Source organism: Oreochromis aureus, linkage group 8, assembly GCF_013358895.1.
Source record: "Oreochromis aureus strain Israel breed Guangdong linkage group 8, ZZ_aureus, whole genome shotgun sequence".
Lineage (NCBI taxonomy): Eukaryota > Metazoa > Chordata > Actinopteri > Cichliformes > Cichlidae > Oreochromis > Oreochromis aureus.
In genome coordinates this window covers 17,231,388-17,253,931 of record NC_052949.1, presented here as the reverse complement: position 1 = coordinate 17,253,931, position 22,544 = coordinate 17,231,388, and the positions used below count along the sequence as shown (strand labels likewise).

General features: G+C 39.7%; 2 protein-coding genes across 5 annotated transcripts in view; one reads left to right on the top strand and one right to left on the bottom strand.

Annotated features, from left to right (window-relative positions):
- Positions 1 to 1,502: 1,502 nt before the first annotated feature.
- Positions 1,503 to 10,162, bottom strand: cabp5a (calcium binding protein 5a). Its single transcript, XM_031749310.2, has 8 exons — positions 10,144 to 10,162; positions 3,948 to 4,287; positions 3,654 to 3,703; positions 3,438 to 3,468; positions 3,178 to 3,321; positions 2,927 to 3,036; positions 2,656 to 2,803; positions 1,503 to 2,569 (listed from the first exon to the last, which is right to left on the bottom strand). Exons 2-8 carry the CDS (start codon positions 3,985 to 3,987, stop codon positions 2,541 to 2,543), a joined length of 552 nt encoding a protein of 183 aa, XP_031605170.2. The 5' UTR covers positions 3,988 to 4,287; positions 10,144 to 10,162; the 3' UTR covers positions 1,503 to 2,540.
- Positions 10,163 to 10,172: 10 nt separating this feature from the next.
- Positions 10,173 to 22,544, top strand: part of taok2b (TAO kinase 2b) — a 30,868-nt gene continuing 18,496 nt past the window's right edge. For 3 of the 4 annotated variants that reach the window (XR_005614061.1, XM_039616313.1, XM_031749259.2), the window contains exons 1-7: positions 10,173 to 10,791; positions 16,161 to 16,301; positions 17,807 to 17,878; positions 17,966 to 18,067; positions 21,010 to 21,055; positions 21,151 to 21,247; positions 21,508 to 21,621. Coding sequence is in view for 3 of the 4 variants with exons in the window: in XM_039616313.1 (XP_039472247.1) it covers positions 16,170 to 16,301; positions 17,807 to 17,878; positions 17,966 to 18,067; positions 21,010 to 21,055; positions 21,151 to 21,247; positions 21,508 to 21,621 (563 nt within the window). In the remaining variant the exon portion in view is untranslated. The remainder of the gene's footprint in view (positions 10,792 to 16,160; positions 16,302 to 17,806; positions 17,879 to 17,965; positions 18,068 to 21,009; positions 21,056 to 21,150; positions 21,248 to 21,507; positions 21,622 to 22,544) is intronic. The other variant, XM_031749258.2, reaches the window with a different exon arrangement.

Below are 22,544 nucleotides of genomic sequence, written 5' to 3'. Positions count from 1 at the left end.
GATTAATGTGAGCAAGCAACAACTGAATGACTTTGATAAGCTGTATTTACTCTCACAGGGCAGGTGCTGCAGCAGCAGATACCCCGCAGTGCATCCGACTCTTCTCAGAAAGATTAAAGCTAACCAAATGAAATCTGCCTGGGGAAGGGGCTATCAGTGCAATAAGTTAAAATGGTAAGGGTTGTTTTTTTGTGTTTTTTTAATGTGTCTGGCTGAGAAGAAGTCACTGGGTATAGAGGCTACATCAGAATTGAGTCTGAGAGCAACCAAGAGAGAGATTACTGAGGATTAATGCAATAAAGGTTGACGCTGGATGTTAGAGGGATCAGGAAGGATCAGGGCAAAGGCCAGCCAGTGAGCATTACATCATCGGATTCTTCCTCTGGACTCATCAGCCCTCGCTTGGCACTACATCCATAAGGTTAAATGTGCCCCCCACCCTCCTCTTTAAACACCCTCACTTACATTAGTGTGCCAATAATAGCAGTGAAATCTTTCCTATGTCACTTTTTTTGTTTCAGTGTCTCTCTGAGTCCCAATCCACATAAAAGAACAATCATTTCAAAATAAAAGTAATAATATTAATACTAATAGTAATAAAAGACCAGATATTTAGTTACTTTTCCATTAAGCATACCGACAGAGCGATCACTCTCTCTGTGGAGCACCACTCACAGATGTGTGTTTAGTAATTAGGTTCACTTTTGTTCATTGGCAGCATAAGTCCTCATGCCCCATCTGTCTGTCTGTTTGATGCTGTGCCCAGTTTGTCATGCAGCAACATCTGCCTGGCTGGTGTTCCCCGAATGTGACAGTACAGTGTGTCCCGTAGCACATCCCTGAATTCAGCCCCAATATTTAATCCCAGCCGCGCTGGCTCTGGATCCGTATGACACAATTACTGATCACCAACTGCAAGAATGATTCAGTCCACAGGTTAAAAAAAAAAAAAAAAAAGTGTTCACGTGCCACAAATTTCACTCAACTTTTCTTTTCCTTTCTTTTTTTAATGGATATGGGGTTATAATACTCTTTAATACTATTAAGCTCCTCTCTGTGTTTTATGTCCATATTTCCGTGAAGTTCCCAACTTACACAGAGTATTAACCTCAAATAATGGCTCAGACTGTCTCTCTAAAAGGACAGATTCTGGGACATGAACCTCTTTTTTTGTTTTGGGGGAGGTTTTTTTTGCTCTTAATACCTTTAAATCTGTTATGCATCAGTCACAAAATCCCAAATTTCTGCCTCTTTTCAGTTACAGTTTCTTATTGTCCTTCCAAAGTTTTTACTCAATCCTAGTAGAACAGTGTCCCTAAACTTTTTCATGTTTAAATCACTTCCTTCTGGCATGAAATGACTGCACACTACTGGAATGCAAGAAGTCACAAGGACAATATGGTCTACGCTTAAATGAGTCAAGTGTCTGTGGGTTTCTTTCAGGCGGACACAGAGAACTTTCTTGTTCCACAGATACTCCTGAATCCTTTTCAGATGTTCAGATCAGATGTTTTATTTTGTGCTTTGCCAAAGAAAGGCAGATCCATGTTACTGCTTCACTTGTTGGAAGTTAGTTACAGATTACCTAATACAACCAGCTCAGGTTAATAATGTACAGTACAGTAGTAGCTTAACTTTACATCCTGCTTTGTTGTAACATTGTTTAAATGATAAGAATAATTCAATAACAATACAAATATAAAAACAATTCCAATTCAACAAACTTCCACTGTATACAGTATATATCAGGGTTGTCAAACATGAGGCCCAGGGGCCAGAGTGGGCCTGGCAAAGACTACAATCTGGTCCACAAGATGCCTTTGGAAGATATGCATACACTTTTGGACTTTTCAATGTATTGTAACAAGTTTTGGAGTTTTTTCCTGCTGATGAAGACTTTCCTCGTGCCCATTCATTCTACACCAAAGTAATTAAGTAATAGAGAAACAATTAAACACAGAAAATTTCAATTTTTTTCACTATTGACTAAAGAAGTTTCATTTTTTTACAATAAGTCCACAAAAAAGGACACTATCTGTGAAGTAACAAGAACTTTCTGATTTTTTCTGTAAACTTACACAGTTATTTCTCACAATCTTGCCCAGAGAGTCACGCTGAAAGGTTTCTTTCATTTACCACAGCAGCATTACTTTATCATGTGGAAAAACTGAGACACACTTGCACTTCTTTTTCTTATATTAAGATATTTCAGTGATTAAATATATACTTAGACTTCTTTCCACTGCTCACTAAGGATCAACTAAATGAGTTTGACATCCCTGGTATATATGATGAAACATAACAACAGAGTTTTTTGATTTTAGCACTCTTACATTTGAAAAATCATTACAAATTGTTATTATTTGCATAGCTATAAAATCCGCTCTGAGATCAGTCTGATATTGCTTGTTTCCAGCATGTAATTTTAACATTTCTTGTGTTTGTGTTGTTTTTGCAAGCCCAGAAAAGAACAGCATCAGTGTTAGTGCGTGTTTGCAGAGGTGCAAATGAATGTTCCTGACTGGCCTTGTCCTGGACTGTCATTGATGGGACATCATTCTGACAAATTCTGCAAAGGAGAAGAAGACGTGGATCAGTTGCTTCACTTCACTGCACTGTTACTCTTTACTGATGTAGGCAAAAGACAGTCTGTACCTTCAAAATCTACTGTGCCATCCCCGTTGTCATCGGCCTCTTTCACTATGGCATCGATTTCCCTCCGGCTCATGTGCTCTCCCATCAGCTTTATCATGGCTGATCGCAGCTCCTCCGTTGTGATCTCTCCATCTCCATCCATGTCAAACTAACAAGAGGCAGCAAACAGCAGAGAGCAGCTTTTAATCACAGCTGTGATGATAATGATCGCCATCTGGCAGTCCAGAAGGCAGGTAGCTGGAAAGTTTCAGAAAAAGCTCTTCAATCTCACCTCTTTGAAGGCATCTTTCAGCTCCTTCATACCGATCATTCCAGACGTCTCTGCCAGCAGTTTCGGGGCCATCAACTCCACAAAGTCGTCAAAGTCGACTCTGCCACCGACTAGAGGGGAAAAAAGGTTTGACATGTCTGTGGGCTTTTCTGTCTCTCATCAAATCTAGATTAAAGCAATGAAAACAGCCGCTAACTATGGGATTCCTCAATAAACTCAACTTTTAAACAAACACTTTTTTAAGGACTCACGGTTCATGTTGATATTTTGGCTCAGCTCGATCAGCTCCATCTCAGTGGGCATATAACCCATTGTCCTCATCAGGTTGCCCAAGTCCTTACAGCTGATCAGTCCGTCCTTGTCTTTATCAAACTCATTGAATGCATCACGCAGCTCTGCAGAGGTTTAAAGTAAAAAAAATCAAATCAAAAAATGAAATGTGCAAAGTGTACAAATGTAGGTAAAAAAACAATGACGTAGTCATAAAAATGAGAAAACAAAAAAATATTACCATCAATCTCATCATCAGCCAGCTCTCTTGTCTGCACAAAGAAATAATAACTGCTTAACTTCAGTATAATATGAACATTAAGAAGAAACACTGTGCTTTCTAACTACTTATGCATGCAGCAGTTATCACAATCACACAATTACAATAGCAGTTTAGATACAATAGCAGCACAAAACCCATCAAAACAATAATTAAATTCCTGCAGCTTATACTTACAATGTTTTTCCCTCCCCGCAAGAAAATACACGCTGCCCCAAAGCTCATTTCTGCAAGAGGAAATACAGATGTGCCTTTATGAAATGTCAGGAAATCACTGACACACGATGTAGAGCTTGGTGGGTTTTGCTATGAAGACACTACTGCTGAAAAAAAGGTCTATTCACACAATAATTAGTCCAATAAACTCTTGCAATAGTATAAACATGTTATTTATATATACTTTTATAATTTCTTAAAAACTTTACAGGTTATTGACATCTTCTAAATAATAAAGTTTTAAAGAGATGTTACCTTCCTCAGATGAATTCTGTTTGTCAGCCAAACGCATCATACACAAGCTCTCTGGAGCTGAGGACCTGCAGCTGACCTGTGCAGTGCAAAAACCACCCTGCCTTCCTCCTCTTCCTTAGTCTTCTCAGTGTAAGCGCTGTCTCTGATTAACCGCAACAGCTTGTGCCTCTCAGTGTGTCGCGACCCTTTGTGCCCAGACTGCCAGGATGCTTGGAAATTGTATGAGGGTGTGGGTGTGTGTGGGTGTGTGTGGCTGCATCCAGAGTTGTGGGGAGGAGTCAGCAGTGTGACCGGAGGAAAGCAGGATCAGGGATGAAAGAGATGATGCCCTGGTTTCCTGCTGAGTGGTGACATCACAAACTTTACTGCTATCTGAGCCCAGAGCTGACTGAAGATATGCGATATGATGAAGTCAGCTAAGAGATGCTTTGCTATGCATTGAAGTAATTACAATGTCCTTCTCCTACTCACTCGTGTTTTATGCAGGAGATGCAACACGAGCCTATCATTGTGAATAACTGTTTCAAGTGCAGCATAAAAGAACCAGGGCTGTCACTCACACCTCCACTCTATAGCCATTTATTTTTCAGATACTCATAATTAATGATTTACTATTAGTTTAAATACCTTTCATGAACCTGAAGTAACATCTACAATTTGCTTTTCTAAGTTCAAAAATGTTGGTGACAAATCTACGTTTGAAATCAGCAAAAGTTTTATTTTTAATCAGAACAGTTTGTTCTGTGTGTAGAATTATCAACTGATCAATAAACAGGCTACAAAGGCTATACAAAGCACCAAACCTTTTTCATTAATTTCTATTTTAAATGCTTCTCATTCCAATATTTAAGTTTTTATATTTCCATATCTATTTATTTATTTATTAGTTGGATTATTTTGTTTATTGCCCTTTTTTGTGTGTTTAACCGTCACAGTGGTCTCTCACCTCTGTGTCAATACCTCCATAAAAACAACAGTCTCATAAAATCACCAGATAATAACCTAGTAATCTGTTTTAATTTGTAATAATTTCAGAATCTAAAGTATTCCTGTAACACTTTAAATGCCTTAAATTTAATAGGATTTTGTTTTTCAGTCTTCTCAGTGTAACTTCTGGGGAAATTTCATATATGAAACAGAACTACAAGCATGTCTTTGGACAAACTGATATCTGAAAGTAAAAAAATTCAAAAGTTATATATACTGTAAAATCTTCTCATCAGGACACTCACTGGGAGTTCATATGAAGTTAGCTGCAAAAGTCAGTGTTCATCAAGGACTACAAATAAAGTTACATGTTTATGATCACTTATTGTTTCTGGATTGTATGGCTTTATTTCTATTTTGTGCTGCAGAACATGTGACAGTAACATAATAAAGGAATAGATGGTCATTTGGCTCATCACTCTGTTGTTCCAGCCCTGATTATTTTCAAAGACATCAGAGTGAAACAGATTTTTGAAGTATTAAAGAGTCACAGGCCGATTACAGCTATTATCCCACTGTGTGATAATCTGCACGACTATTTGTTACATTTGAATGAAGAAAGAGATTTAAAGCTGTGTTTGAGGTTAATAGTCAACACAGAGGTTTAAAATAGCATTTTATTTTATGTTCATTTTATGTGTGTGTGTGTGTGTGTGTGTGTGTGTGTGTGTGTGTGTGTGTGTGTGTGTGTGTGTGTCTCTTCATTTTTTTGCCAGTTTGTGGTCTCTGACAGTTTTTTTTTTCTCCTGTAGTGAAGAGATATTCCAGGGCCCGAAAAATCATTCTTACTTACTTGGATTACGTTTTTTAGTTTCTTCCTCCTGTTTCACATCAGTTTCTTGAAATTGTGTTATAATAACAGACACAGAGCACGTTTTTCTGGGCTCAGCTCTTGGTTTTAAGGGTTTGAAGTAGAAGATGGGTGCCCTTGGTCTAACTCTGCTCTACATAAATTCATCACCGTGTTTTTTTGTCACTGTTAAAAATATATCTCTTATTATATTCAGAGATCAGGTAAAGTGGCTTTCACCTGTTCTGTTATTCACAAGTAGTCGCCACAGCAGGTAACTCCACATGTTTGACGGCAGAGTTTTTACATCACATGCCCATCCTGATACGACCCCAAACGGATTTGTGTGTCCTTCTGGGACTGAACCAGAGATCTTTCTTTGTTAGGAAAATGTGAAAAGCAGCTAACTGTAAAGCCTAGTATAGAGACTTTTCTTTAAATTATAAGTTTAGTTATGTGCAGATCTCATATATAAGTATAACAACATCATTCGTTTCTTTTTCCTTTCTTTGTTCTTTTATTGTTGAAGAAATCTGTTTATCCCTGTCAATCACAAGATACTCCAACAAAAAAGCATACCCTGCTTCATCCTCCTTTTAACAGGGACCATCATTTACTAAATAAATATCACGTTGTGTTCATGAACACCTACCCCAACCGAGGTCATAAGCCCATCAGGAGAAAATCTGTTTTTATTACAAACACTATGTTTGAAATGTGTTTAGCACATTAAAAACACTGTCATTAGCAGTAAAGCTACGCTGCTATTGCAGAAGGTTTAATATTCTTAAACTAACGATAATATTTGTTATGCTGCAAAAGAAAATCACAAATACTGTAAAACAGAAAAATACACTGTATAAGCAAAGCTGAGTAATGAGCTGCCAGAGTTACTGCTGCTGCTCAGAGCATTTTCCTCTGTGTTGAACCTGCGTCACATGTCCCATAAATGACTTTAATTGTGATTTAACAGTGTTCACGACATCTTCAGGTTTGGTGTGGGGAGAATTTTGCTTCTTGTTCTTCTTTTTTTAAAATAGAATATTAAATTCCACATATGAGTAATTTGTATCATGTACATCAGGTATGTTTTTTCCAATTTATTTTGGTTCTTCAGGGGAAGAAAAATCACACTGATTATGTAGAAGTCTCAAAAACCCACAAAAACTTGTGTATCAAATATGACACTAGCTTTAAGGGTTAAAATGTCACCATAAGTGACAACTATGGCTGGATAGTTTGTTTGCTGAAGCTCTTTATCTAAACAGCTTGGGGGGGAGTGTTCCACAAAAACCATGTAAATGTTTAGTCTGATATTTTTAGATGAGCTGAAACACTAAATGGTCTCGGTGGCGTGCGTGTCCTCTTCTCCTGACCGTTTTCTCTTTGCATGCCTTCCTGTTATGTAAATTCACCAAAAATCTGTTTGCATAAGAAGCATAATCTCCTGGGCAATGCAACAGGAACCAATAATGATTTATCATCCTTTTTTTTACCCTCTCTTCTGTCGTTGCAGTGGTGGGCCAGCTGAGGGGGTTATGCAAGATCACATCCACGGCTGCTGAAAGATGTCTGTGGAGGGGAGGGCAGGAGGTATATGGGTGAAGAGAGCCTGGTTTAGAAAAAACTAGGAAGGGGGTAGGAAGGGCTGGGCGGAGAAAGATTAACAGGCTATAGCTTTGAATTTGGAAATGAGAGAAACTTCACATCAGCTGTAGGCTGATGAAAAATATGTTATTTGATTAATAAGCAGACCAAGATGCTATCAATGCCGTGTTTGTAATGGCAATGCCAATTTTATTTTTATGGTACATTTCATTACATGAACCTCAATGTGCTCAACACAGGATAACATAAAAACCAGAGCGGGTTTACGATGCCTAAAGGCAGTAAAAGCAGCAAAAATAAAATTATGAATCCTACAAGTGTGACTCCCTCAGCTGTGTTACCCTTTCATAAGAAACTTCTTTGTTAGAGTGTTACAGCCTGACCAGCCTCTGAGCATCATAACATACATAAAGGGTGAGGGGAAAATATTTCTTTTGTGTGGTTTGGGTGTGTGTGTGTGTGAGTGTATCATCTGAAAATGCACAACACAGATTATACTGAGTGGATTAAGACAGCAAATGCCGTGCCAAACAAGCCATATGTGTGATTACGATGACGTGTCGCTGCGTGTAGACATCATCTGAAATCAAATCAGGTTGAATGAAGGAAAACAACAAAATCCATTTAAGTGAAAAGGGATTTGGGGGAAAAAATCGCATTTAATAGTCGCTGAATAAGCTCTACCCCGACACACTGGTAACAAATACCTGAAACATTGTAGCCTATGTACTGGTCTTGATTTTAAATAATGGCTGACTGATGCTGGTAGGTCACTGCTAGACATGTCTGTCCTTCTTTTAGGTTATGCAACAGCATCACTATATAGCATTTTTAATTCTCAGTAAGGATTACATAGTAGTTTTGGAAAAATCCCGCAATCTCATCACGCTATAGCATCGAAATTTCTCCGTAAAGATTGCATAATGATCTGTCATCCCAAATGCTGGCCACTATTATAAGGAAAGAATAAACAACTTTATTAATATGCACTGAGCTAAGCTTTAAATAATTACATCACTATGTATGATGTAATTATTAAGAGAGCTTAATTATTGTTATCTGAATCAAATCCTCTCATTTATTTATTTATTTTTTCTCACCTTCACAAAGGAGCACATCGAAGAGGACACGCAGTCCACTGTGTCATGTGTTTATGAGGCTGGCCTGCAGATGTTTAAGGACATAATGTAGGCCAATATAAAAATGCATGCACCAAAGGTGTTTTCTCGTACTGCTTTCTGTGCCTGTTTTACGCAATGCTGACAATCAGTTAGCATGAGTTGATGGTTGATTTATAGCAACAGTGGACTTTTATGTGATTTTGCAATGCATTTTTTCAGAAATAACATTTTCTGGACACAGATGATTATTTGTGTTATTACAAATCATTAACACATGCCAATATTAAAACATTTTATCTATATTTGTAAGACCAACTTTACAAAATTGGTCTTACAGAGGTTTTTATTTGGTTTAGATCTAAAAACCAAACTCTGGACACACATTGCCTCAAACTGCACACTCTGTTGTGCAAATTAGTCTCATTTCAGATTGGTTTAGCAGAAGAAACCCTACATGCAATATGAACTTTTATCTTTAGATTTCTACAGTGTCTGTCTGATTAATAAAGATTTCATTCATTCATTCATTTGTTTTGTATCCCATATGATACACGTGCTGTTTACAGGATGATTGCAGAAAGATTAGCATTAAAACAACTGAAATTACTACTGAAACTACTGAAAGTCCAAGTAGTTTAAGAAGGGAAAATTTACCAACTCTCACAGTTAAATTGCATAAAATGAATGTTGAGAGTATATTATCAATGGGATAGGCTCCAGCACCCCTGCAATCCTGATTTAAAGTAAGTGAAAGGAGATAGATGGATGGATGATGGATGGATGGATGGAGTTCAGAATAGTTACTACAATGCAAACAGTACTTTGAAGCAATTTTACTTCCGGCCTTAAAGATATAACTTGATTTTATTTATCCTTGTTTTTGTTTTTTTGTTGTGGGACATTACTAAGAGATTTTTATATCACTTGATGCTTTGTGGAATCATTTATCCAGCTGTCTACTGGGAAGATGGCAGCACGGTGAGGGACAGGAAATGAATTAATATACTGCTGAAGAGGGCCGGCTCTGTCCTGGGCAGTCCTCTAGAATCAATAGAGGAGGATGTTAGCTAATGTCTATTGCGAACAAGACATCTCACCCCTGTATGAGCCTGTGGAGGCCATGAGTGGCTCCTTCAGCAGTAGACAATTACAGCCACTGTGTAGGACCAAGTACCAACACAGGTCCTTCGTCCTGGAAGCAATCAGACTGTTCAATATGCACATAAATACCTGGGAAATCACTCACACCGCACTTTATCTACACATAATTACTGTGACGTGTCTTTTAGTGTATATATTAGCCTATATTTTATTTTTGCTTTATTTTAATTTTTTTATTTTATTGTCTTTTATTTACTTCTGCGTTTTTAGCGGTTTTGGCATTTTTGCGCCTTATTTTTTTCATTGTTTTCTAATATATCCCCAATTTTCTTTTTATTTCTGACTCTTGTGCGGCTGTAGCGAGCGAATTACCCCAGTGTAAGATTAATAAAGTCTATTTCTATTTGTCTAATTCTGAGATTCCTAATCTGAAATTTTGAGATACCTCTCCTAAATATTTAAATTATGGTCATAGTTTTTTGTTGTCGTTGTTGTTGTTTTATTTATTTATCTTTACTGAGTGACGGAAATACGCTTCCACGTTAGTTAACTATACGAACCCTGATAAATAGTGCGAAGCTGCTCTTACCAGTTCAACTATGTTTTTGTGAACCTCCTCGGCCACGTGAGGATACTATTTACACCTCACGCGTTCGTTAGCAAGGCGTCGAAGAAGAGCAACTTCCGTTTTCCGCTCGGCTCCCGCCCCGCTCCGCCATCATGAAGTCCTGAACAAAAACGGATGAGAGTCGAGCAAAATGGGGATAACACGAACTGTTGATGAAATCCGCCGACAGCATTATCGTAATGACAGTGCACAGTGCTGAGCGGAGCGGAGCTGTCCATTTGAATGCACCAGCCTCCCACTGAAAGCGTCCCCGGCAGCTCCTGGCGTTGCGTTATTTAGTTAGCGCTGGTGCTAACAGCAGCCAGAGCTAGCCGCTGATTTTCTCGACGCTGCTGCTGCTAGGTTAGCTGACAGGCGTCGGTCTAGCTAGCTGTCACTTAAACTGACTGCCACTTGACTCATGTCAAGTCGCACACGCCTGCTAGCTGTCCAATTGACTGGGGGCATCAGGATGGAGAGGGGTTTAAGTAAAAGCATCGACAGGCAGAATGTGGTTTATTGGTGTTGAATAGACACCAGCACCGAGGAAAGAGGAGTGAAGACCACTATTTTCCAGCCAGGCCAGTTAGCTAGCTTCAGAGCTAGCTACAGTGGATCCCAAAAGCCACGGTAAGACGTGCTATAAATCATTCAACATGCGGGGCTGTGAGCGCATCCCACCCCGTTTGCAGGGGAGACACCGGCTAGCATCATTAGCTGCCTGATTTTCAGATCTTGGGGAGTTTGACATTGACGCTGAAGCTTGTTGCTGGCCTGCACCTTGAACATTTTTGAGTTGTTGTCAAGCTGCTGTTGAATACATGTGGATTTCTATTGAGAGCAGCAGCGAGGGTAGCCTAATTGAGCAGCCGAGTGCAAAAAGCCGTCTAGCTCGCTCAGCTGATGCTGATGGCAAGCACACATATGGATAATTACTTATGTGCCTGACCAGTCAAACACAGTAGACATGTTTTGCACAATAGGTCTGTGCTTCTCTGATGTTGTAAAATGCATGTTTGTTAAAGAGAGAATCATTGGTGAAACCATGTAATTGTGGCAGACGTTGTGTGGTGTTACCGTGACATGGATGGTTTAGTTTAAAAATGATTACAAGCTTCCTTTTGCCTTAGTTACAGTCGTCAGAGAACTTCCCATTTTTAAAGGGAACCTAATGTTTCTCGTTTGTCAGAATCAAAATGGCCAAGTGAGTCTTGGTATTTTCATGTTCAAGGGTTTGGGGAAAAACTTGAGCTTGATTGGTGACTTAACTTAAAATTGCAAAAGCTGCCATTGCCCATTTATCAAGGGGTTAACCCTTGATAAAATCTTAATGACTCACGATGACCTAACTTGTTCCAGGCTGCTAACTTTGACACACTGTGCATCACACAGGGAGAAGTTGTTATCTGCACTGCAGCTGCACAAAAACATTCACTGTTGGATGTACTGTGCATGTGAGTGTATCATCAGTTGGCTTTTCCAAATCTTTTTCCTTTGGTAAAAATGAAGATTGAACCAGTATAACAGCTATATTCATTCAGCATTTCCAAAAAATATCTTTTCCATAACCACACTTGGGGGAAAAAATTGGTTGACATATAAGAATGTGTTGATTTTGACCTTCAGAAAACATCTGATGGTTCTTGCTAGAATTCAGAGACAGACATCACGTTTCATCTTTGTTATTTCAAGGTTTATAGTCTCATATCAGCTCTCCCAGTAGGACATACTAAAAACTGGCGAGTAATCGCCTGCATATTTAAACCTGGTCTTCCGCACCCATTTGGCCATGTCATTATGTTTGCTCATGATAGCTTTCCAAAGCATAGTGGTTACATGTTTTTTCACTTAAAACTGGTCAATCTTGTCATGTTGTTCCCACACAGGAAGCAAAGCATGGGGCTGCTAAACTGGTTGGCAGTTTTTATGTGGAATTTGGCCTGCTGTTGTCTGGTGGTTTTCAACATTTCAAAAGCTGTATGGAAAGTCAGACAGGGCAAAGTTAATGCTCCAAAATTTAGTCCTCAATTTGCTTGTTGGTCACAGTTCATTAAGAAGAAAGAAAGAAACGGCTTAGGGAAGAGGGGGGGGAAAAAAAAAAAAAATGATCCTGTCAATATATTGCAGTTGGTCTTTTGAAGTTCCTGGCTGTTGGTATTGGCCTTAGAAATCCAGTCTCACTGATGCTCTGCAATGCACTACACAGTTTGATGACTGCTTCTCCTCATAATCATGATCTCAACTTTAATTCATGTATTTCTATTAGGCATATCAGAATACTGCGCAAGTGTATACAAATGCAAATCAAACCAAGTGTGAGTCACTATCTTAACATTTTGATGCTTTAAAGGAAAAGAAAGCAATCCAGCCCACCTGGTTGTTCAGCCTAACCCGTCTGTGTTTTGTTCTTCAGTTTTAACAGAAGCGCACCTTTTATCTTGTCGCAGTTGCTGTGTGGTTTTGTGCGCGGGCTGCTGAAGGACCAATGACAACATCATTGTATGAGAGCAATCTTTTGTTCAGCATTGAGAACGAAGAAAATAATATGAATTGGTCTAGGTTTTTTTTTTTTTGTTTGTTTTTTTTTTAAATCATAGTTTCATGTGTCAGGGAGATTAAAGAAGCCATTACAGAAAGAATAGCTCGAGGAAAAAGATGTTGCATCTGCCATTTTAAGATCATTTTGGATCTTTAAAATGGATTGTGTGCTTCAAAAATGGTGTTTGTTTCCCTGTACTGAAGCTAAAGCTGTATATTCTGTTTGGTGAAAATATAGCAATTAAAAATATATATCTTATTGCAGTGTTAAATAGAAAGCTGCTTTCAGCTTCTCTCTTATTCACAAGGCGGTCGCCACAGTGGCTACCTCCACATGTTTGATTTGTCGACCCCAAATGGATTTTTCTCTCTTCCCGGGATCGAACCAGGGATCTTTTGCTTGTTAGGCAGATGTATAAAACACTTCATTATGGAGTCAGAAATTTCAGTGTTAAAAAAAAAAAAATGTACAGCGGTAAGTGTGGCCAGCCATGTTCACCCTAAATATAGAGACAGACAGATGATGCTGGGTGAATAAATATGAGTGGATTTGTTATTTCAAGCTGATGGGCACGTTCATATTTTTTATCTATATGAGCCATACTTCCCAACCCCATGAATCACCCCCCCACCCCCAAAGATTCAGTAGCCTGTAGAGCCACCTTTGGCAGCAATAACTTGAAGTAATGGTTTTATGTATGACTTTATAAGTCTCTCACATGATTGTGGAGGAATTCTTGCCCACACATTGCTGCTGTGCTTGGGTTCACTGTCTTGTTGCATGACTTAATGTCAGCCAAGCTTTAGCGGTCAGACAGATGGTCTCACATTTGACTCTAGAATACTTTGGTATACAGAGGAGTGCATGGTTGACTCATTGACTGCAGTGTGCCCAGATCCTGTGCAAAACAAGTCCATATCATCACACCTCCACAACCACGCTTCATCGTCGATATGAGGTGTTAGTGCTGATATGCCGCCTGGTTTTCTCCTAACGTCGCAAAACATCTCCAAAGCACATTGCTCCAGAAGTCTTGTGGTTTGTTCACATGCTGCTTTGAAAGCCTAAGCCATGAGCTTCTTTTTAAAGAGAGGAAGCTTTATCCTGCCAACTCTTCCAAACAAGCCAATGTGCTGTCATGAACTTTAACATTTAACATGCTAACTGGGGCTTGTAGAGTTCTTGTTTTTGTTCTTCTGAGAATTGCATGGTCTGATCTTGAATTTGTTGGGACATTCCCTGCTGGGAAGATTGTGGCATTGTGTTAACACACATCTGAATGCTCCAGACCAGCAAACTGTCAAAACTTCTGCTTTTTTAGAGTGCATTTAATTGGTGGCTGCTGATTACAGCATGGAGTCCTATGAGCTCTTTTCACATATATGCACGTTGATGAGCCACAAAATTAAAACCATAAAAGTCAATTTTGTGCCACCAAGAAATAAAGGATCCCACCTGTCATGACATGATCAAGCGGGCCTCTTTGGTGTGGCAGCAGATCCTTTGAGGTCCTGGTGGTTACAGGATGGGGCCTTCACGTGAATATGTTATAGGATCGGCATTGGTTAATCAGTATGTGAGGGTTTTTATTCTACTTTATAAGTATAAACCAAAGTGGGTTGCTCCTAAGAAGCAGAACAGCAAATGATGGATGGATAGATCTGCAGAGCAGTGTGTTGGTCACATTGGTGGGAAAGTTGGCGCATCCTCATGAGAAGTGAGGGGAAAAATATCTTTCAGTTTATGTTTGTTTTTTTTTATTTGTGTGTCCACTACAGAGGACATAAACAAATAGGCTGGGTCTCAGGAGGCTGTGACTGCATGATGATGCATTACAATTGCAATTGAATATTGCTGTTCTCGCTGGCCTGCAACTGAAAAACTAGTATTTTACAATGTATAATTTAATGCTAGTTAACTGTTGGATGTAAGATGTTACACAGCCACCCATTAGTAGCCAGGACTGCAGCTCTGGCAGACGGCTTGACTCCTCTCTGTGTGATGGGAAGTTGTGAACAAGAAGTGTGGATGGCAGCCCTGCCTAGCCGGTGCAGTTCTGCAGTATTGTGATCACGAGAAAAAGGATGTATGTAGGTTGTGTCACAGTAAACTGGTATTTAACTGCTCTGCTGTAGCAATGCGAAAGCACATTCTTTTCAAGCGTGTGGATGTTACCCCACGAGGAAAGAAAGCTAACACTGCTTATGTTAGCCACACTCAGCAGTGCATGTGTGCAGTGTTCTGCTTAGTGCAGCGTGCCACACATTTTAGAAACATTAAAAAGATGTCTTCAAGAAATTGATCAGTATCGTTGCCAGGACCATCCTTTGTTATAGTGCTGTAATTCTGCAAGTCTTATACGTGCATTGCAAGACAGTCTTCTGCAATACATAAGATAAGATAAGATAAGATAAGATAATTCTTTATTGTCATTGCACAGTCATACATAGTACAGTAGTACAATGAAATTGGAAAAACTGTCCTACGTCGGTACTACATATAACACAACACGACACGATATGACACATCACAACGCAACACAAACAACACAACACAGTATATTAACTTAGAAATAAAAAAGAAGAATAAGTGTTATGTGTATTGCACACTGTTATTATTGCACATTAATTATTATTGCACCTTGTTATAAATATAAATATTATTATTGTTATTGTTTTAAACATTGTTACCTCTAAAAAAAAAAGTCCAGGCAGGTAGCCAATCAGGTCAGCTATTTGCATTGATTAGGGCTATTGCCCTGTTGTAAAGCTGTCCTTGAGTCTGTTTGTTCGGGACCTCAGCAGCCTGAACCTCCTGCCAGACGGCAGCAGCTTAAACACCCGGTGTCCTGGGTGTGTACAGTCTCGTAGGATGCTGCGTGCCCTCTTGAGACAGCGAGTGCTGTACAGGTCCTTCAGGGAGGGAAGAGGATGTCCAATGATTTTTTGGGCCATATTGATGACCCTCTGGAGTGCCTTTCTGTGTGCTGTGGTGCAGCTGGAGAACCATACACCGATGCAATATGTCAGCACACTTTCAATGGAGCAGCGGTAGAAGACGGTAGAAGACGTGACATGACAATATCTGTGTAGGAGAAGAAGAAAAAGCATTAACAGGGTTTTAAAAAGAAAACATATTTAATAAGACTGATATAAAATTGTTGATGATATGTAAGAGAAACTCTATTTCCTTAAAAAAAGAAAAAGAAATAACATGGGTGTAAGCCCAGATTTGTGCTTTGTGCTCCTTTCCCCTTTCATCTTTGGTTGAGAACAATATATTTTTTAAATGGCATGAGTGACATCAGTGTCAACAATTTCCACCACAGAGATCTAAGTGTGTCGACTTCATGTGACAGACTGGACCGTGTTTCCGAGGCAACTCGTGCTTTCAGCACAAATGTTGGTATCCTTTCCAAATAACAGATGCTCACCCAGTGTGTCTCTTCCACGCTCACCAGGCGCTGGCCATGCCGTCGAGTGTGCGGGCCGGGAGCCTGAAGGACCCGGAGGTGGCTGAGCTCTTCTCGAGGGAGGATCCCGAGAAGTTCTTCACGGACCTGAGGGAGATCGGCCATGGGAGCTTCGGAGCAGTGTACTTTGTAAGTTAGTTTTCTTAGGGTTTGGCTCTTTAATAGAAATGTGATAGAGTGCACACAAGAGCCCTTAAGTGTGCTTTCCCCTGAGTGCAGGCTTAAATGTGAAGGCCTGTTACTTAATATGAATTCAGATACTTGTGTTCATTTATCAGGTTGAATTGTATGTTTGATCTCTGTCAGCTCTGCTCTGTTGTAGGTGTGTAGTTATGTTAATTTGAATTCAGTAGTAGGAAAATGTTCAGGTATGTGGTTTTAACATGCAGCTTACCTGAAGGCATATAAACATGGGGACAGGCTACGGACACATAACGTTGACTGAGTACGCTGAAAATCGGTTCTTGAATTCTGGAGTTGATATTTTAGTTTTCAGTCATCTGGCAAACTTTAAAAAGTGCTCTGCTTGTTATAAATTTAAGACTACAGTCTCTGAGTAGTTAGTAGTGTGTTTATAATGTTGTATACAGCTGTTCTTCACACTGAGACATTAAACAGAACTGAATTTATATAATGTAAGCATGAGAATGCAGGCGAAATGAAAATCATTACCACCTTGTATATATTATTGTCTTATTAATGTCTAATTATTTCTCTGGCTTTGTTTTTCTTCTTATGCAAGTTAATCAGTATTTTGGCACCATAGACAACAGTGTAGGCTCAGTTCTTCCTGCATATAAACCATTTCAGCGCCCACCTGAGAGGTTATTACATCCCTCATAGGAAGTTACTATAAATAACAGATCTTGCTAAGTAAGGTAACATGACTCATTACCTTAACTACATGTAGGCCAGTCGTGCTTATGTGCATTTTAAACTCATTTTAAACAAAAAAACCTTGACAGGGAAACTTTTTATGGCATAATTAAAAAATTGTTTCATGCTTTGATTTTTGTTTTGTTTTTTGGGGGGTTTCACTTGGTTCAAATGTAATTACTGCTATAAATCTTGCTGGAGTCGGAGTGATTGATGCTAAGCAAAGCTAAGCGCAGCAAAGAAGAATAGCTGACAGATGGTGGTACTTCCATTAAGAGCACAAGCTGGATAAACCTGTCGACTGAAGATGAAAGGTGGCGGGTCAGAGAAGGAAAAAGTAAAAACACAGTGCGAGTCAGGGACTGAGAACAACTTTTCAGAGGAGGATAAAAGTCCCTGTTTAATGAAGGGTGAAAAGCAGCCAGTCGTGGATGAAGGGATGATAGGAGGGCAGAGGAGAAGAGGGAAGGAAGCGCTGCAGAAATGCTTGTTTTATATAATGGCCATTTCTTTGTTGTATCTAATGTGAGAAGCATTGATGGATGTGTCTCAAGTGCTTTGTGGAATAAATGCGGCACTGATGCTCTCAGCCAGCTTTAAACGTTTGAGTTTTGCTTGCAATTAACTTTGTGTGGAGAGGGAAAACACAAGGCGAGGGCGTCTGTGCTATTTAAAGAAATAGTGACAAAGATGGTTCGAGCAGCATCCAAAGCTTCAAAAAAATTTACTGCATGTTGTCCTTAAATTTTCCCCACTAGGCCCACGACATCCGCACAAATGAGGTGGTGGCCATCAAGAAGATGTCATATAGTGGCAAACAGTCCAATGAGGTAAGACCTGGCAACTCTCTAATGGCTGATCTGCTGCAGATGTAATATCTTATGGATAGAGTGATGAAGGCTCTGCTTGTATCCTAGAAATGGCAGGATATCATCAAGGAAGTGAAGTTCCTCCAGAAACTGCGCCACCCCAACACTGTGGAGTACCGTGGCTGCTACCTGAGAGAGCACACAGCCTGGGTGAGTGTGTGCAAAAGCTGTGCGCCCATCAGTGTTGTGTTAATCAAATGAATGATTTTAAAAGTGACTTGCTTAGGAGGTTGTTAAAGATGTTAACGTTCCCAGTGCCACATATTTAAAAAATAAAACAAAGAATATAGGCGGGGATATTTCAGCATCCACTTCAAACACAGGTTTTTTATGCACATATTTGGGCCACCAATGGCCTGTAAAAATACACCCAGAACTTTGTCCCCTCTGCAATATTCCTGTGTTCATTTCCACTATATTTGAAAAATGTCAAAGACGAGTAAAAGTAGTGCTGTGATTGATAAACAAGTAATCAGTTTACCATTTTATTTCTATTTCAACTTGAGATCATAACAACCATCAAATTTGGTTCTCTCACCCCTCGACTTACTCTCTCCCCTTAGCTCAGTCGTTCACATTCTCTCTCTCTCTCTCTCTCTCTCGGTTGGGAAGAGAACAGCAAACCCTGCCTTTTGTTTCAGTGTGAATAAAAACATGAAATGTTGACCATTTGTTCTAATATTGAAACCGGTTTCTGGTACTTCCTCCTTTTTTCTGTGCAGCTTGAGGCAAGTTGCAGTTGCCACAGAGTCTGTTTGTTTCACCGTGACTGCAGGAATTAAATATAGTCTCTGGTTCCTGCAGCCAAAATGCAGTTTTTCGTTCCAGATATTCTCAAAAGGCTCTCAGTCCCCAGAGAAAGCTGATGTGGCAAAAAACAAAAAAGCTCTAAAAATGACATCATTGTAATTAACTGGTGTGTTTTGTGTTTTTTTTTGTTTTTTTTTGTCTGTCCCATTTGGTTCTTTAGCCGTCAGAATTGTTGTCTGAAGACCAACAAGGATACCAAATGGATTTATTCTGCCAAATGGATCATCATGGCATTGCTGTATTGGTCCATTTGATCAAACTTTGTTGTTATTATTTATTTTATTTTCAGTTGTTACAGATGGGACAGACATGACGGGGGGATAGGAAAGGGAGAAAGAAAGAGAGGAAGGAAAAGAAAAACAGAAGGGAAAAGAGACAGTGAGAAAGGGCACTTATAAAGACAAAGAGAAAGAAAAAAAAAATCTCCTGGATCACCTGTTGAGAGAAAAAGAAGAGAAGACAAGCAAAAAAAACAAACAAACAAAAACAAAGCAACATACTAAACACAACACCATCACGTTAATCTAGCTAAGTGTGAACATCAGTAAATACTAAATATTGAAAGTTGTTGTGCAGCACGCAGGACAGACAGCGCACAATGTGCTTTGAAGTAGCAGCTAAGAAAGGTGTAGTTTATGTCTACGAACAGTGAACACCCGTGTGCACACCTGTGTGGATCAACGCGCTTGTATACAAAAAAAAAAAAGGTTTCCCCATGTAACGGTCTGCTAGAGGGTGTGGAGGGCCATAGCCCCGTCCCCCAGGGCATGAAGCAGGCATGGAGGAGATCCAGGCTCCAGACATCCAGAGGCCCCAGAGTGCGAGAGCCCAAGGAGTGTTTTGTGTTTTTATAACAAAACATATTAGTGCATTTCAGAAAATTAGAATGAAGTGAAGTGAAAATTGTTTGTTTTTTGTTTGTTTTTTTACATATTCATCCAAAATGTTAAGTATTAAAAGAAAAGTATTTTTGTGTGAGTATGCCTTGTAGTGCATTAGTATTTGAACAGTGGCAATTCAGTGCGTCTCTATATAGTTGAGTACATGTAAGCACAGTTGTAGAGATGACTGGACTGTTCTCCAGATGATCTCTGATACACTCCACAAGGAGGGGAAGCCACAGGATGTTGTTGCTGAAAAGTCTGTCTGTTCGCCGAGTGCTTGATCAAAGCATATTAATGGAATTTTGCACAAACAACAGTGATGGCTGCGGCCTCGATGGTGTTGTCAAGAAAATCAATTCAAGAACTTAAGCGACTTTACAAAGAGTGGACTGAGGCTGGTGTCAGTACGTCTCCAAGAAAGCAGCTACAACTTTAGCATTCGTAATATCGAGTCACTCCTGAACCGGAGACGACATCAAAAAGAACTGGAGCTGCTGCTCAGTGCTTCTCTTTTCACATAAAAGTAAAATTTAAGGTCCTAAAGACTAGAGGAAGAGTAGAGAGGCACAAAATCCAAGATGCTTGAAGTCCAGTGTGATGTTTCTGCAGTGCCGTGTCATCTCCTCGTGTTGGTGTCAGTTGATCCACCTTGTTATCAAGTATACAGTCAACAAAGCCACCCACCTGGAGATTTAGAGCACTTTGTGCTTTAATCTCCTGACAAACTTTATGAAGAGCGACAGTGATTTCCTTTTCCAGCAGGATTTAGCCCCTGCTCGCAATACAAAAACTACTAGCAAATGGTTTGCTGGCCACAGTATTGCTGTGCCTCATTGACCAGCCAGCTCATCTGACCTGAACCCCAGAGTATCTGTGGTGTTATTGTCAAAATGAAGATGAGAAACACAGGACCCAAAAATACAGATAGGATAAAGGCAGCTATCAGAGCAGCCTGTGCTTCCTGTACACCGTGCTGCATTAGTGCAGTGATTCATGGTAACAGAGCTCCAACCACGTATAAAAATATTCTGTTTGACATTCTGTATGTCTGATTTTCACAAGGTATAAGTCACGATCATCAAAATGAAAGCAAAAGGCTTGAAATGTTTCACTTTTAAGGTGTGCTGTTATCTATAGACACCTAAATGATACATTATGTGGGATGGTTGGCTTTTACATGTGATGCGTACTTTGGCTCTCAGAGCTCCATTGTGAGGTCTACATGAGAACACTTTCCCGGACTGCACCTTAGTTTGACAGCAGTGTTAAAACTTTGATAAATGGGTCGAAGTCTCTGGTACAAAAAAGCTCTTTCTGCTCAGGTCAAGTGTGACAAAGTTTTTAACACCAAGTGTACTCTTGGTTTGCAGTTTAACACTCCCCCTGTCTCTCTTCTAGCTGGTGATGGAGTACTGCTTGGGTTCAGCTTCTGACCTTTTAGAAGGTAAGTAAGACAAATTAGTAATGACAAAACCATATGTTTGAGTTTACGTTCACATAAACGATGCCTGATATCCCCAAATCTCTCTCTTCACTCAGTCCACAAGAAACCGCTGCAGGAAGTGGAGATAGCTGCCATAACCCATGGTGCATTGCAGGGATTGGTGTATCTTCACTCTCACAACATGATTCACAGGTAACCCCTATTCATTTCTCACTTATCTGGATCTATTCTGCTCTCCTCCCCCACACTTCTGACAAGAGACTAAACAAATAGAGGGGAGAAAGCACAAACTGTGCTGCCTGAGATAAGCTTATGCAATGGTGCTTGTGCTCACACACTGTGCATCATGCTGCTCCCCAGTCTCCAACAATGCATTTTCTCTCAAACTGTTTTGTCTCCGTCGTGTTTTTCCTGACCCGTCATTTTCTCCTGTCTGCTCGTTTCTCTCTCAGGGATGTGAAGGCCGGAAACATCTTGTTGACAGAGCCAGGTCAGGTCAAACTGGGAGACTTTGGCTCGGCCTCTATTGTCGCTCCAGCCAACTCCTTCGTGGGAACACCTTACTGGTAAAACAACAAACCAGTGTCTCACTTGATTACTCATTGTGGATTCTCAAAGAAGCCTCAAAAACTAACCAAATTCGTGCGTATCAAATATGATACACTAGGCGTTAAGGGGTTAAAACATACCTGTGATGTTTTACCATATTTTCCTTTCCTTTCTGTTCTGTTACCATCATAGAAGCTCATGTTAAAGTTCAAATACTGAGGTCAGTGTATGTATAAGTAATCTCAGGCTGTGAGCTCTTCATTTCACTCAGTTTTTTTCTACTCCTAGCTTTGTGTGATGTCAGAGAAAGAGGATATCCCTAAGACGATGATGTCATGTCTGTGCAGGCGAGATGGGCTTTTCAGACTGTTAGCATGGCTGTTATGCGGCGTCTATTTTTTACACTGAGTGTAAAGACAAGTGAGAAGCAGCAGCACTCTTAAATGAGCTTGTTTGCACAGGTGCTCATTATAGAGGTTTCGTACATGTAATTATAGTCGAAATCTTTAAATGTTGTCATTAACTTGCGTGTGTTGATTTTTAGTTGTGCAGTTGTAAAATCAGACACATGTCCTCCGATCTTGACAATTCAAATATTCATTAATATCTAGCGTACTGCTGGTGTCTAGATAAAGTGTAGTCTCTAATCATGTGGGTAACGTGCTTTAATTTGCATTGAACCTAAGATAGCTGACTAAACGCTGCCGTCTCTGCTTCATTTATGCTCACATTTGTGAAGCAAGGTGTGGCCACCCAAATGTCACATTCAAATTCATCCAAAGCAGGCAGAGTACAGTTCACACTGGGAAAAACTTTGATCTGCAGGATATGCGTGCATTTAATTTTAAGTTGTTAATTAAAAAAAAAAAAAGTTATCCTGCCACAGAATCTTTCCTTTCCAATCTTTCAAAGTGTATTTGAGGAGATTAAATCACCAAGT

Excerpts from the sequence above, each read along its gene's own strand:
- cabp5a (XM_031749310.2), bottom strand. The coding sequence starts at position 3,987 with ATGATGCGTTTGGCTGACAAACAGAATTCATCTGAGGAAG. Across the intron at positions 3,704-3,947 it reads ACAGAATTCATCTGAGGAAG|AAATGAGCTTTGGGGCAGCG; the intron begins GTAACATCTCTT and ends TTCCTCTTGCAG. Across the intron at positions 3,469-3,653 it reads TGCGGGGAGGGAAAAACATT|ACAAGAGAGCTGGCTGATGA; the intron begins GTAAGTATAAGC and ends TTCTTTGTGCAG.